The 15,121-nt window shown below is 44.2% G+C and overlaps 1 protein-coding gene across 5 annotated transcripts in view; it reads right to left on the bottom strand.

The window, feature by feature from the left end:
• Positions 1-8,711, bottom strand: part of smarca2 (SWI/SNF related BAF chromatin remodeling complex subunit ATPase 2) — a 140,790-nt gene extending 132,079 nt beyond the window's left edge. For 3 of the 5 annotated variants that reach the window (XM_029763908.1, XM_029763909.1, XM_029763910.1), the window contains exons 1-3: positions 6,740-6,922; positions 6,432-6,564; positions 603-974 (exon numbers count right to left, since the gene is read on the bottom strand). In XM_029763908.1, coding sequence (XP_029619768.1) covers positions 603-974; positions 6,432-6,564; positions 6,740-6,922 — 688 coding nt within the window. Of the gene's footprint in view, positions 1-602; positions 975-6,431; positions 6,565-6,739; positions 6,948-7,336; positions 8,232-8,622 lie in introns of those variants that run through there. The other 2 variants (XM_029763906.1, XM_029763907.1) reach the window with 2 other exon arrangements.
• Positions 8,712-15,121: the final 6,410 nt, after the last annotated feature.

Genomic DNA, 15,121 nt, shown 5'->3' with positions numbered 1-15,121 from the left:
ATATTCTGCCAACTATGTGAATCCAACCTATATTTTCACTACTTGGCTACATTCTCCTGGGTCAGATCTTTAAAAGTTTGGGGTATATTCGGGTAACTGTTTGGGGTACCTTGGCAGTGTTTTCTACCACTACCTGGAGTAGCTAACCAAACACAAAAAGTTGCAAGCCAGGCTTCCCCTTTGGGGTACCTGTTTGGGGATGTGTGGGTTACCTTTTTGGGTTTGTTTGGGGTACATGTTTGGGGTACCTGTTTGAGGTACATGTTTGGGGTGCTTTGGGGTTGTTTGGGGTACCTGTTTGGGGTACTTTAAGGTACCTGTTTGGGGTACTTTGGGGTACTTGTTTGGGTACTTGTTTGGGTACCTGTTTGGGGTACCTGTTTGGTGTTCTTTAGGGTTGTTTGGGGTGATTAGTAGAACCCCTTGTGATGATCTGAGTGGATTTGATTAGCCTAAGCAGTATGGTGAAACTTCCACCTAGCCTGTCAAGAGGTCTAGGTGGAGCTGTTGCTATATTACTAACACCTGTTAAAACCTCTCAGATCTCCACAAGTGCATAGGGTCTAGGGCTCCATTTTGGATTGGCCCTAAGTGTCACCTACCAGGAGGCCTGCTGTAGGGGCTGCCAGTGCTCGGCTGCTGCTGCTGCTGTTGTTGCTGCATGGTGGGCAGACTCCTCTTGCCCTGGACCGCCAGCTGGAGGTTTTCAGGAAGCGGTTGGCCCCGCCCCAGGATCTTATAGGCCAGGATCTGGGCCCGGAGTTGCTGTAATTGGACAGGGCTGAAGGAGGAGCAGCCACGACCAAGAGGCCCCTGGGGACCCATGGTTGACTGGGGGTCCATCTGAGGTATCATGGAGCCCGACGGGACGGGGGACATCTGAGGGGGCATGGGGGGCGTAGGGCCACCCCTGGATAGGGGGCTGGAAGCGTGCTCTGGGACACCCAGGGGGGAGGGTTGTGGGGGCATGTAGCCTACAGGAGACACAACAGTGCTATAGATTATACATCAGGTATGTGTTTTATACTGTATATTATACATCAAGTATGTGTGCTATAGATTATACATTAGGTATGTGTTTTATAGATTATACATCAGATATGTTTTATACTGTAGATTATATATCAGGTATCTGTTTTACAGATTATACATCAGGTATGTGTGCTATAGATTATACATCAGGTATGTGTTTTATAGATTATACATCAGGTATGTTTTTTATAGATTATACATCAGGTATGTGTTTTACAGATTATACATCAGGTATGTGTGTTATAGATTATACATCAGGTATGTGTTTTATAGATTATACATCAGGTATGTGTGTTATAGATTATACATCAGGTATGTGTGTTATACATCAGGTATGTGTGTTATAGATTATACATCAGGTATGTGTGTTATAGATTATACATCAGGTATGTGTGTTATAGATTATACATCAGGTATGTGTGTTATAGATTATACATCAGGTATGTGTGTTATAGATTATACATCAGGTATGTGTGTTATACATCAGGTATGTGTGCTATACGTGTGTTAAGCATTAGACCTCAGGTATGTGAGCTAAATATTAGAAAATATAAATACAGTGAGGGAAAAAGTACTTGATCCCCTTCTGATTTTGTATATTTGCCCACTGACAAAGAAATGATCAGTCTATAATTTTAATGGTAGGTTTATTTGAACAGTGAGAGACAGAATAACAACAAAAAAATCCAGAAAAACGCATGTCAAAATTGTTATAAATTGATTTGCATTTTAATGAGGGAAATAAGTATTTGACCCCCTCTCAATCAGAAAGATTTCTGGCTCCCAGGTGTCTTTTATACAGGTAACGAGCTGAGATTAGGAGCACACTCTTAAAGGGAGTCAATCAGATTCCAAACTCTCCACCATGGCCAAGACCAAAGAGCTCTCCAAGGATGTCAGGGACAAGATTGTAGACCTACACAAGGCTGGAATGGGCTACAAGACCATCGCCAAGCTGCTTGGTGAGAAGGTGACAACAGTTGGTGCGATTATTCGCAAATGGAAGAAACACAAAATAACTGTCAATCTTCTTCAGCCTAGGGCTCCATGCAAGATCTCACCTCGTGGAGTTGCAATGATCATGAGAACAGTGAGGAATCAGCCCAGAACTACACGGGAGGATCTTGTCAATGATCTCAAGGCAGCTGGGACCATAGTCACCAAGAAAACAATTGGTAACACACTACGCCGTGAAGGACTGAAATCCTGCAGCGCCCGCAAGGTCCCTCTGCTCAAGAAAGCACATATACATGCCCGTCTGAAGTTTGCCAATGAACATCTGAATGATTCAGAGGACAACTGGGTGAAAGTGTTGTGGTCAGATGAGACCAAAATAGAGCTCTTTGGCATCAACTCAACTCGCCGTGTTTGGCGGAGGAGGAATGCTGCCTATGACCCCAAGAACACCATCCCCACCGTCAAACATGGAGGTGGAAACATTATGCTTTGGGGGTGTTTTTATGCTAAGGGGACAGGACAACTTCACCGCATCAAAGGGACGATAGACGGGGCCATGTACCGTCAAATCTTGGGTGAGAATCACCTTCCCTCAGCCAGGGCATTGAAAATGGGTCATGGATGGGTATTCCAGCATGACAATGACCCAAAACACATGGCCAAGGCAAAAAAGGAGTGTCTCAAGAAGAAGCACATTAAGGTCCTGGAGTGGCCTAGCCAGTCTCCAGACCTTAATCCCATAGAAAATCTGTGGAGGGAGCTGAAGGTTCGAGTTACCAAACGTCGGCCTCGAAACCTTAATGACTTGGAGAAGATCTGCAAAGGGAAGTGGGACAAAATCCCTCCTGAGATGTGTGCAAACCTGGTGGCCAACTACAAGAAACATCTGACCTCTGTGATTGCCAACAAGGGTTTTGCCACCAAGTACTAAGTCATGTTTGGCAGAGGGGTCAAATACTTATTTCCCTCATTAAAATGCAAATCAATTTATAACATTTTTGACATGCGTTTTTCTCTCACTGTTCAAATAAACCTACCATTAAAATTATAGACTGATCATTTCTTTATCAGTGGGCAAATGTGCAAAATCAGCAGGGAATCAAATACTTTTTTCCATCACTGTAAGAATGTGGATCAATGTGTTGGTGATAGTAAATGAGGCAACAGAGCAAATAGAGGAGACTAAAACTGCTTGGTGTAACCCTGGACTGTAAACTGTTAAAACATATTGATGCAATGGTAGCTAAAATAGGGAGAAGTCTGTCTGTAACAAAGTGCTACTCTACTTTCTTGACATCACAATCAATTAAACAAGTCCTATAGGCCTTAGGTTTATCACACCTGGACTACTGCCCAGTTATATGGTCAAGTGACATAAAGACAAACATAGGTCAATTACAGTTGGACCAGAACAGAACAGCACAGCTGACCCTTAAATGTACACAGAGGGCTAATATCAATAACATGCATGTCAATCTCTCCTGGCTCAAAGTAGAGAGATTGACTGCATCATTACTTGTCTTTGAGAGGTATTGATGTGTTGTTGAAAACACCAAACTCTCTGTTCAAACAGCTAACACACACTCAGACACCCAAGACACGCCACCAGAGGTCTCTTCACAGTCGCCAAGTCCAGAACAGACTCTGGGAAGCACACAGTACTACACAGAGCCATGACTACATGGAAGTCTCTTCCACATCAGTTACCCAACATAGCAGTAAAATCTAAAAAACAAACAAACCGATAAAACAACACCTCACGGCACAACGCAGACTGTGACTACACACACACTGAACACACCCACACATTATAATATTGTACACTAGCGCCAGCCCGGCCTACGGGTGGTAAATCATTGAATCTGATTAACTGTATTCAATGCAACCCAACCTTTGAGGACTACAACCATATAAATACAATGTATTTATGCCTATTAATAAACCATTGTAAACTTCCTGTCCATGGTTATTTTGCTCACTGTGCTTACTGTCAATTTCTCACTGTCACCCTACGTTCACACATTGATTTCATACAGAAAAATGCAACTAGGGCCATGTAAACAATTGTTAGGCTACTCATTTAGAATCCACCGGTGGCACCTTGTGTGACCATAAGTTTGTGTGAGACTGGGCACAGTAAAATAATTTGGTTGCAAAAGTTACTGGTCTTCCATACACCTTAGAAGGCCCTTCATCACACCTAAGTGATAATGCCCAAGAAGCCAGTATTTGGCAGATATATTGGCACAGGATTCGTCGAGGGCCGTCAAATCGTGCCAATATAACCTCCAAACAGCTTCAAGGGCATAATTAGATCAAATCACATTTTATTTGTCAAATGCGCCGAATACAACAGGTGTAGACCTTACCGTGAAATGCTTACTTACAAACCCTTAACCAACAATGCAGTTCAAGAAATAGAGTTAAGAAAAGATTTACTAAATAAACTAAAGTAAAAAAATAAAATCAAAATGTAACAAGAAATGTATATAAAAATAAAGAGGCTATATACAGGGGGTACCGGTACCGAGTCAATGTGCGGAAGTACAGGTTAGTCAAGGTAATATCAAAGTGACTATGCATAGATAATAAACAGTGAGTAGCAGCAGTGTAGAACAAAGGGGGGGGGGGGTTAATTTAAATAGTCCTGGTGGACATTAGATTAATTGTTCAGCAGCCTTATGGCTTGGGGATAGAAGCTGTTAAGGAGCCTTTTGGTCCTAGACTTGGGGCTCCGGTACCGCTTGCCGTGCGGTAGCAGAGAGAAAAGTCTATGACTGGAGTCTCTGACAATTTTATGGGCCTTCCTCTGACACCGCCTAGTATATAGGTCCTGGATGTCAGGAAGTTTGGCCTTACTGATGTACTGGGCCATACGCACTACCCTCTGTAGCACCTTACGGTCAGATGTCGAGCAGTTGCCATACCAGGTGGCGATGCAACCGGTCAAGATCCTCTCGATAGCGGAGCTGTAGAACTTTTTGAAGAGCTGGGGAGGCCCCAGTGTTGAGGATCAGCTTGGTTAGGAAAGGTTTTAATAGTCGCAGTGGGTACAACATCTCCTATACACCGAGTCAGTGTATACGTAAATGTTATTCTCTGAGGCTACCCGGAACATATCCCAGTCCGCATGATCGAAACAATCTTGAAGCATGGAATCCGACTGGTCAGAACAGCGTTGGATAGAACTAAGCATGGGCACTTCCTGTTTGAGTTTCTGCCTAAGGAAGGGAGCAACAAGATGGAGTCTTGTTGGGGGGGGCTTGTTTAAGAAAGGGCGAAACTAACTGGGCTCCCGACTACCACCCCTCCCCTAACTGGGCTCCCGACCACCACCCCTCCCCTAACTGGGCTCCCGACCACCACCCCTCCCCTAACTGGGCTCCCGACCACCACCCCTCCCCTAACTGGGCTCCCGACCACCACCCCTCCCCTAACTGGGCTCCCGACCACCACCCCTCCCCTAACTGGGCTCCCGACTACCACCCCTCAACTAACTGGGCTCCCGAGTGGCGCAGCGGTCTAAGGCACTGCATCGCAGCACTAGAGGTGTCACACATGAACCCTCAATGTAATTATACATATTCTGTTTTACAGAAAGTGAATAGATCAATTGATAACGACAAAGTCACACGTTGTATAAGATTACTTCCCAAGGAAAGTCACATTTCTTTGACTCCTTGACTTTAGACAGTCATAGCTCAGCTTGTGAATGTCATAGAGACAAACCAAAGACACACATCAGAGTCAGGTATTCCTCTGACATTTTACAGCTTTTTTATAAACTAAAGCATTGCAGATTGATGCATTTTTTTATTGGTATAAAAAAATTGCAAATTGTTATAAAAATTATATATATACACACACGTACACTGAGTGTAAAAAACATTAACAACACCTGCTTTTTCCATAACAGACTGACCAGACGAATCCAGGTGAAAGCTATGAGCCCTTACTGATGTCACTTGTTAAATCCACTTCAATCAGTGTAGATGAAGGGGGGAGACGGGTTAAAGGATTTTTAAGCCTTGAGACATGGATTGTTCGTGTGCCATTCAGAGGTTGAATGGGCAAGAAAAAAAGATTTACCTGCCTTTGAACAGGTTATGGTAGTAGGTGCCATGTTCACCCGTTTGAGTGTGTCAAGAACTGCAACGCTGCTGGGTTTTTCACTCTCAACAGTTTCCTTTGTGTATCAAGAATGGTTCACCACCCAAATGACATCCAGCCAACTGGATAACTGTGGGAAGCATTGGAGCCAACATGGGTCAACATCCATATGAAATGCTTTCGACACCTTGTAGAACAAACTGATGCTGTTCTGAGGGCAAAAGGGGGTGCAACTCCATATTAGGAAGGTGTTCCTAATGCTTTGTACACTCAGTGTATATAGCCTTCTACATTACTGTATTTGCTGTGCTGTGTTTTGTCGCTGTGTTTACCTTGGTTGCCGTGCTGGTCCAGAGGGCTCTGTGAAGGGCCCATTCCGCTATGTAGCGCCCTCATCCCAACTCCCTTCATCTGGCCATAGTTCGTCTCATCTCCCATCCCCTTCTCATCAACCCCCTCCATCGGCTGGAAACACATTCACATCAACCTGGGATACTGTGACTCGCCTTTAGTGAAGTGCATAACGCACATATCATACAATTTTCATATAGTCATTCAATAGGATATCTGTAGCATATTTGATATACTGTATCATACAGCAACTTCAGCACTGTGGGTGTGTTGTAGTGTTGAGGATTACCTGGTGCATGGGGTGCATGGTGTCCTGAAGGTAGTCCCCAGCCCCCTGCCCCTGTAGGCTGGGGGGTCCGCTGGGGGGTCCGGAGCTAGGGGAGGGGCCTGGGCCGGGGGACCGGCCCGGGCACGGAGAGGGACCCGGGTGGGGCTGGGACATACCACCCGCATGCTCCGTAGGGGTGGACATCTTGTTTTTACTTTCTGTAAGTCAGCTTGAGATATTTCAGACACTAATCATTATTGGTAATTGGGAATAGACATCAAATGATAGGCTATACATCAAAATAGGTCACTACACGTCATAGGATGAGTATTTATAATAAAATAAGTGTGAATTTTTTGATGATACGACTAAACAGTGTGGGGCAATTCCCCAGTAACAGAATGATGCTGAAACTCTGATTTTTTTCACTTTAAAATGTATGTCAAACAATTGCACTGTTAAACAAACCATACAACTCTATGCACAAGGATTACATTTAACAATTTCCACTGTTAAAAGTAGTGCCATCATTCTGTTTCCAAACGGAGCAAATGTAACTCAAAGTCTGTTCAAGAACGTTGAACAACATTTTATGGAAACGAGTAGTTCAGTACAAACCGTAACACAACAAAGCAAACGTTTCATGGAACTGAACTGGCCCCATGTAGTAGTTTGGGGTCAGACCAAGCCCCCAGCAAGGTTCCAGTGTTCTTCAAGTAAATGTGTTTTTGGAAAATGTGAACTGGAAATTGTTAAAAGTAGTCCTTGTGCATACACTTGTATAGTCTGTTTAACTTTGCCATCATTGGTTTTTGTATAGATCATTCCGTTATCGTGGAATGTCCCTGTGATCAAAACGGGTAGGAAAACAGGGTTTGGAACAGAGGAAGCAGAGCAGCGGAGCGTCTACATTTGCATAGAAATCTCCTGACTTAACCAAACACGCCTCCTCCCAGCTGACTGACCTGTCAACACCTGCATATGCGAAGTGTTTCATTAATACCAAGATAAATATCTTTATTTCGTTTACTGTAGCTACGCATATTACCCGCATAACTGGATTATCGAATGTGTGAGCATTAATGGCGCATAGTTTCGTCAATTTCAACCAAAATAGCTTTGTTTAGTAGCTTAGTGAAGCAAACCAGAGTACGCATACGTCTAAGTCACCTAAACAATGTACAGGCTTTACACAAGACAATGCAAATAGCGAAGATAACGGTTTGGCATGTTTTTAATCACATGCTGAAAACGAGAACGGTCGACTGAATTGTCATTTCCTGACCAAACATGTAATCTGAAAGCAGGCCTCAACTTTTGCAGGTCTGTCAACGCTGTTGCAAAGTAGCTATTTATTTAATTAACATTTGTCAGTCATCTCGCAAAAAAAATAAAAAAGTGTCTATGTTAATACGCGGATGCATGAAATGATGGCAAAGCATTTGCGTTGTTGTTAAAAATGGATCAAATCGTGTCCAGATGTTGTGCAGCGCTGATTGGATCATGCCTTCCCCCTGAATGGAACCGTTTCTCTGCTCAACTTCTAACATGGTGGCCGTTGCTAACAACCAAAATAAACCGTCAGTTACGGGAAATAAAAGTTGACATGTGATCACGCAGAATAAAATTACATTTATTAGGATTTACGAAGCTGTGTTTTTTTTTTTACCTCAACTCATGATATAAAAACGGATAATTCAACAGAACGAATAGTTCCAATTGAAGTACGATGGCTAACGGTAGTTAACAGTAGCTAGCTAAGTTAGCTAGCTAGCAAAAGCATGCCACCAACTTCAAATCAAATGTACTGTAACCTACTAATAACAAGCTAGCTAGCAACGTAACGGCCCATAAACATTCGGTATAACTATTTGTCAAATACAGTAAACTTGAACTCTATTTACCTTACGGTAGACTAAACGGAATTCAGTCTAAATATATATATATATATATATATATTGCTGCTTTAAAATATGACTGCCATCTGTACGGTCCCTCCCCCTCTGTTTCTCTGACGTCTCCAATTCAGGCTCTTTTGATTTGCTAGACTAAACGAAATGCCACCACACTGTGAAATGATTGGTTAAAGAATACATCAATGTATTACTTTCTCCGTTCTAGGGCGGGACTAAGGTTCAGAAATCACTGAGAGAGAAAGAAGTGTCTTGGTGCGTGTTGAAAACTCGTTATTACAGTGCCCGCCCTGACAAAGTTTCCAACGCGATGTTACAAAACATTTACATGCTAAATAAATACACCGAAATTAAATTGAAAACGTGCTCATCCTTAACCGCATGATTCACTATGCACAAAGGCTGTGTAGCTTTGTCTATTCCTTGACTTTCCCGAAGGAGCTGTGCTGTGTGCATGTAGCATTGCAAAAGCCACTGATAATTATATTTAAGTCTTGACATCCTTCTGTTGTTGTTTCTTGTTGTAAACTTACATATCCCAACATTCAAATATTTGATTAAAGAGGAAATTAATGTGATTATGTGGCAAATGGTGAACATGCCAGAACTGCATTATAGTAGGCCTAGTGTGATTATCTGGTCAAGTGTTTAGTTTTCGTTAATATAAACAAACATCTGATAGAATATCTAGAGCCAAGAGTTTTTCCTGACCACATGACCTGATGAGAGTTAAACCCTGGATAGATAGACCTGCTATAGAGTGACTGTCTGTAGACCTGATGAGATGAGGGTTAACTCCTGGATAGATAGACCTGCTATAGAGTGACTGTCTGTAGACCTGATGAGGGTTTACTCCTGGATAGATAGACCTGCTATAGAGTGACTGTCTGTAGACCTGATGAGGGTTAACTCCTGGATAGATAGGCCTGCTATAGAGTGACTGTCTGTAGACCTGATGAGGGTTAACTCCTGGATAGATAGACCTGCTACAGAGTGACTGTCTGTAGACCTGATGAGATGAGGGTTAACTCCTGGATAGATAGACCTGCTACAGAGTGACTGTCTGTAGACCTGATGAGATGAGGGTTAACTCCTGGATAGATAGGCCTGCTATAGAGTGACTGTCTGTAGACCTGATGAGGGTTAACTCCTGGATAGATAGACCTGCTATAGAGTGACTGTCTGTAGACCTGATGAGGGTTAACTCCTGGATAGATAGACCTGCTATAGAGTGACTGTCTGTAGACCTGATGAGGGTTTACTCCTGGATAGATAGACCTGCTATATAGTGACTGTCTGTAGACCTGATGAGGGTTAACTCCTGGATAGATAGGCCTGCTATAGAGTGACTGTCTGTAGACCTGATGAGGGTTAACTCCTGGATAGATAGGCCTGCTACAGAGTGACTGTCTGTAGACCCGATGAGGGTTAACTCCTGGATAGATAGACCTGCTATGGAGTGACTGTCTGTAGACCTGATGAGGGTTAACTCCTGGATAGATAGGCCTGCTATAGAGAGCAAACCAGTGGCCATCTATAGATGAGCAAAAATTAGTTAGAAGTGAAATTACAATATAGCTGCTCTACCACATAAAACCACTAGAGGGCAACATTGGCTAACATTTACCTGGAACTTTAGCGTCAGCGTTGGGCACACACTAGGCTACAGCAGGCTAGGAGGGAATTTCCCCAATTCCCACACGTAGCCACCACACCATAAACAGCCTGTAAGTTAGTCCAGCTGCTGCCTCCCTAACTACCTTCCCACCTGTGTCTGCCTGCCTGCTTCCCTCCCTTTCTACCTGCCTCTCTCCCTCCCTACCTGCCTGCCTCTCTACCTACCTACCTACCTACCTACCTACCTACCTACCTACTTTCCTCCCTACCTACCTACCTACCTACCTACCTACCTACCTACCTACTTACCTACCTGCCGCCCTACCTGCTTCCCTGCCTACCTGCCTACCTGCCTCCCATACCTACCTGCCTCTATCCCTGCCTGCCTCCCTCCCTGCCTCCTTTCCTGCCTTCCTCCTTCCCTCCCTGTCTCCCACCTACCTGCCTCCCTTCCTGCCTCCATACCTACCTGTCACCCTACGTACCTGTCTCCCTACCTACCTGTCTTCCTCCCTGCTTCGTTCCCTACCTGCCCACCTGTGTCTGCCTGCCTGCCTACCTACTTACCAACCTACCTGCCCGCCTCCCTACCTACCTGCCTGCCATGTTGAACAGCAGAGAGAGCAACCAGAGAACTGTAAGCTCTAAACCAACATGTCATGTTTAGAGTGATGTAGTGAAACCACCATTTAAATCTCTTTCAGCCTAATGAGAAGCTAAAAGGCAGGATACGCAAATAGCCCATCAACAGGGTCGCTCACATTTGCATCCCCCGACATCAGAAACTTTGTTGATGATGTCACACAAACACACAGCTGTCCTCACAGGTGATTTATATGGTTAAACTTGAAAAGCAAACAAAACAATTTACAATCTTTATTAAATATGCAGTTTTACATTTACTTGACCATGCCCACATTGAAATATATTATAGATATTATTATATATTATAGATATTTGACAGAGTAAAAAATACTTTTCAAGTTTGCAGTATGGTCCATGTCTCAGAAGATAAACAACAGTTTCTCACCTTTTTACTGTGGTTTAATATTTGGTCAACACACCGAAAATGTTCAAACAGTACAATATGACAGGCCTCCTGAATAGTGCAGTGGTCTAAGGCACTGCATCACAGGCTGTGTCACAACCTGCCGTGCCCGGGAGCCCCCAGTGCCGTTCGGGTTAGGGGAGGGTTTGGCCGGGAGGCTTTCCTTGGCTCAGATCTATTATAATTGTGCCGGTGGGGATGGCTGCCATTTTATGTGCTCCTAACCAATTGTGCTATTTTGTTTGTTTTGTCGCATTGTTTGTAACTCATTTTGTTCATAATCTCTTATGATGGAAAAGAGCTTCTGGACATCAGAACAGCGATTACTCACCTCGTAATAACCTGTAGACCACACAATCTACCAAGAGAGTTCTCATCTATATTATTTGTAGCCGTCTATTTACCACCCCAACCCAATGCTGGCACTAAGACCGCACTCAATGAGCTGTATAAGGCCATAAGCAAACAAGAAAATTCTCATCCAGAAGCGGCACTCCTAGTGGCCGGGGACTTTAATGCAGGCAAACTTAAATGCATTTTACCTCATTTCTACCAGCATGTCACATGTGCAACCAGAGGAAAAAAACTCTAGACCACCTTTATTCCACACACAGACACTCATTCAAAGCTCTCCCTCACCCTCCATTTGGCAAATCTGACCATAATTCTATCCTCCTGATTCCTGCTTACAAGCAAAAACCAAAGTAAGAAGTACCAGTAACTCGCTCAATATGGAAGTGGTCAGATGACACGGATGCTAAGCTAAATGACTGTTAGCACAGACTGGAATATGTTCCGGGATTCATCCAAAAGCCATGGATTACAGGCAACATCCGCATCGAGCTAGAGCTGCCGCTTTCGATGAGCGAGTTAATTAGCAAGTACATCGGTGATGTTGCACCACGGTGACTATTAAAACCTTTCCCAACCAGAAACCATTGATTAATGGCAGCATTCGCGTAAAACTGAATGCGCGAACCACTGCTTTTAATCATGGCAAGGCGACCGGACACATGACCAAATATACAAATAGTGTAGCTATTCCCTCCGCAAGGCAATCAAACAAGCTTAGCGTCAGTGTAGAGACAAAGTGGAGTTGCAATTCAACGGCTCAGACACCAGATGAATGTGGCAGGGTCTACAGTCAATCACGGACTACAAAAAGAAAACCAGCCCCGTCGCAGACACCGACGTCTTGCTCCCAGACAAACTAAACAACTTCTTTGCTCGCTTTGAGAACAATACAGTGCCACTGACACTACCAAAACCTGCGGGCTCTCCTTCACCGCAGCCAACGTGAGTCAAACATTTAAACGTGTTAACCCTCGCAAGGCTGCCGGCCCAGACGGCATCCCTAGCCGCATCCTCAGAGCATGCACAGACCAGCTGGCTGGTGTGTTTACGAACATATTCAATCAATCCCTATCCCAGTCTGCTGTTCCCACATGCTTCAAGAGGGCCACCATTGTTCCTGTTCCCAAGAAAGCTAAGGTAACTGAGCTAAACGACTATCGCCCCGTAGCACTCACTTCCGTCATCATGAAGTGCTTTGAGAGACTAGTCAAGGATCATATCAACCCCACCATACCTGACACCGTAGACCCACTCCAATTTGCTTACCGCCCCAATAGGTCCAAAGACGATGCAATCGCAATCACACTGCACACTGCCCTAGTACATCTGGACAAGAGGAATACCTATGTGAGAATGCTGTTCATCGATTACAGCTCAGCATTTAACACCATAGTACCTTCCAAACTCGTCATTAAGCTCGAGATCCTAGGTCTCGACCCCACCCTGTGCAACTGGGTCCTGGACTTTCTGACGGGTTGCCCCCAGGTGGTGAGGGTAGGAAACAACATCTCCACCCCGCTGATCCTCAACACTGGGGCCCCACAAGGGTGCGTTCTCAGCCCCCTTCCCTGTTCACCCATGACTGCGTGGCCATGCACGCCTCCAACTCAATAATCAAGTTTGCAAACGACACTACAGTGGTAGGCTTGATTAACAACAACAACGAGACTTCAGGAAATGGGCTTGAAAACTATTACAGACTACAAAGGGAAACCCAACGGCGAACTGCCCAGTGACGTGAGCCTACCAGACGAGCTAAATGCCTTTTATGCTCGCTTGGAGGCAAGCAACACTGAAGCAAGGTCAACATTCACTTAGCTGTGGGACCAGACGCATTACCAGGACGTATACTCAAAGCATGCGCGTACCAACTGGCAAGTGTCTTCACTGACATTTTCATGCTCTAACTGACCAAGTCTGTAATACCTACTTTTTGCAAACAGACCACCATAGTACCCAAGAAAGCGAAAGTAACCTGCCTAAATGATTACTGCCTCGTTGCACTCACGTCGGTAGCCATGAAGGGCTTTGAAAGGCCGGTCATGGCTCACATCAACACCAACATGCCGGAAACCCTAGACCCACTCCAATTCGCATACCGCCCCAACAGACCCACAGATGACGCAATCTCAATTGCACTCCACATTGCCCTTTCCCACCTGGACTAAAGGAACACCTATGTGAGAATGCTGTTCATTGACTACAGCTCGGCATTCAACATCACAGATCACTGCACCTGTACATAGCCCATCTGTAAACAGCCCATCTATCTACCTACCTCATCCCCATACTGTACTTATTTATTTATCTTGCTCCTTTGCACCCCAGTATCTCTACTTGCACATTCATCTTCTGCAGATCTACCATTCCAGTGTTTAATTGCTATATTTTAATTACTTCGCCACCATGGCCTATTTATTGCCTTAATTTACCTCATTTGCACTCACTGTATATAGACTTTTTGTTTTCTTTTGTTCTACTGTATTATTGACTGTATGTTTTGTTTATTCCATGTGTAACTCTGTGTTGTTGTATGTGTCGAATTGCTATGCTTTATCTTGGCCAGGTCGCAGTTGCAAATGAGAACTTGTTCTCAACTAGCCTACCTGGTTAAATAAAGGCAAAATAAAATGTAAAAAAATTGTCCCCACAAAGCTCATCACTAAGCTAAGGACCCTGGGACTAAACACCTCCCTTTGCAACTGGATCCTGGACTTCCTGATGGGCCGCCCCCAGGTGGTAAGGGTAGGCAACAACACATCTGCCATGCTGACCCTCAACACTGGGGCCCCTCAGGAGTGCTTAGTCCCCTCCTGTACTCCTTGTTCACCCACGACTACGTGGCCAAGCACGACTCCAACACCATCATTAAGTTTGCTGACGACACAACAGTGGTAGGCCTGATCACCGACAATGATGAGACAGCCTATAGGGAATATTTAGGTAACTCTATTTCTTGAACTGCATTGTTGGTAAAGGGCTTATAAGTAAGCTTTTCACGTTAAGGTCTACCTACACCTGTTGTATTTGGCACATGTGAAAATTCGAATTTGACAAATACAAATTTGATTTGACTGCTTGTGTTGTCAGTCAAACGGTGTTTCCTCCAACACATTGGTGCGGCTGGCTTCCGGGTTAAGCAAGCAGCCTGTTAAGAAACATATCGGAGAAAGCATGTCTCAGCCTTCGCCTCTGCCGTTGAGACAAGATCATAACTAGCATGGATGGATGGCATGAGGTTGGGGAGAAAAATGTATAAAATGACAAAATAACAAAAAACCAGTACAATATGACTAAACAGTAGATACACATATGTTTTGTTGTTGAACATGAATAGCCATGTCATAGCAAGAACAGATTGGAGGAAGTGTCGGTGATATCGACACCAATTCATCATCTGGCGCATGGACAAGCATTCTGATTCTGATGAGGCAGGAATACAAAACTATTAGGTGAGTCAATATTTTTGAA

This window comes from Salmo trutta, chromosome 9 (genome assembly GCF_901001165.1).
Source record: "Salmo trutta chromosome 9, fSalTru1.1, whole genome shotgun sequence".
Lineage (NCBI taxonomy): Eukaryota > Metazoa > Chordata > Actinopteri > Salmoniformes > Salmonidae > Salmo > Salmo trutta.
The sequence above is the reverse complement of the archived record's forward strand: the minus strand, read 5'-3'. Positions and strand labels throughout refer to the sequence as shown.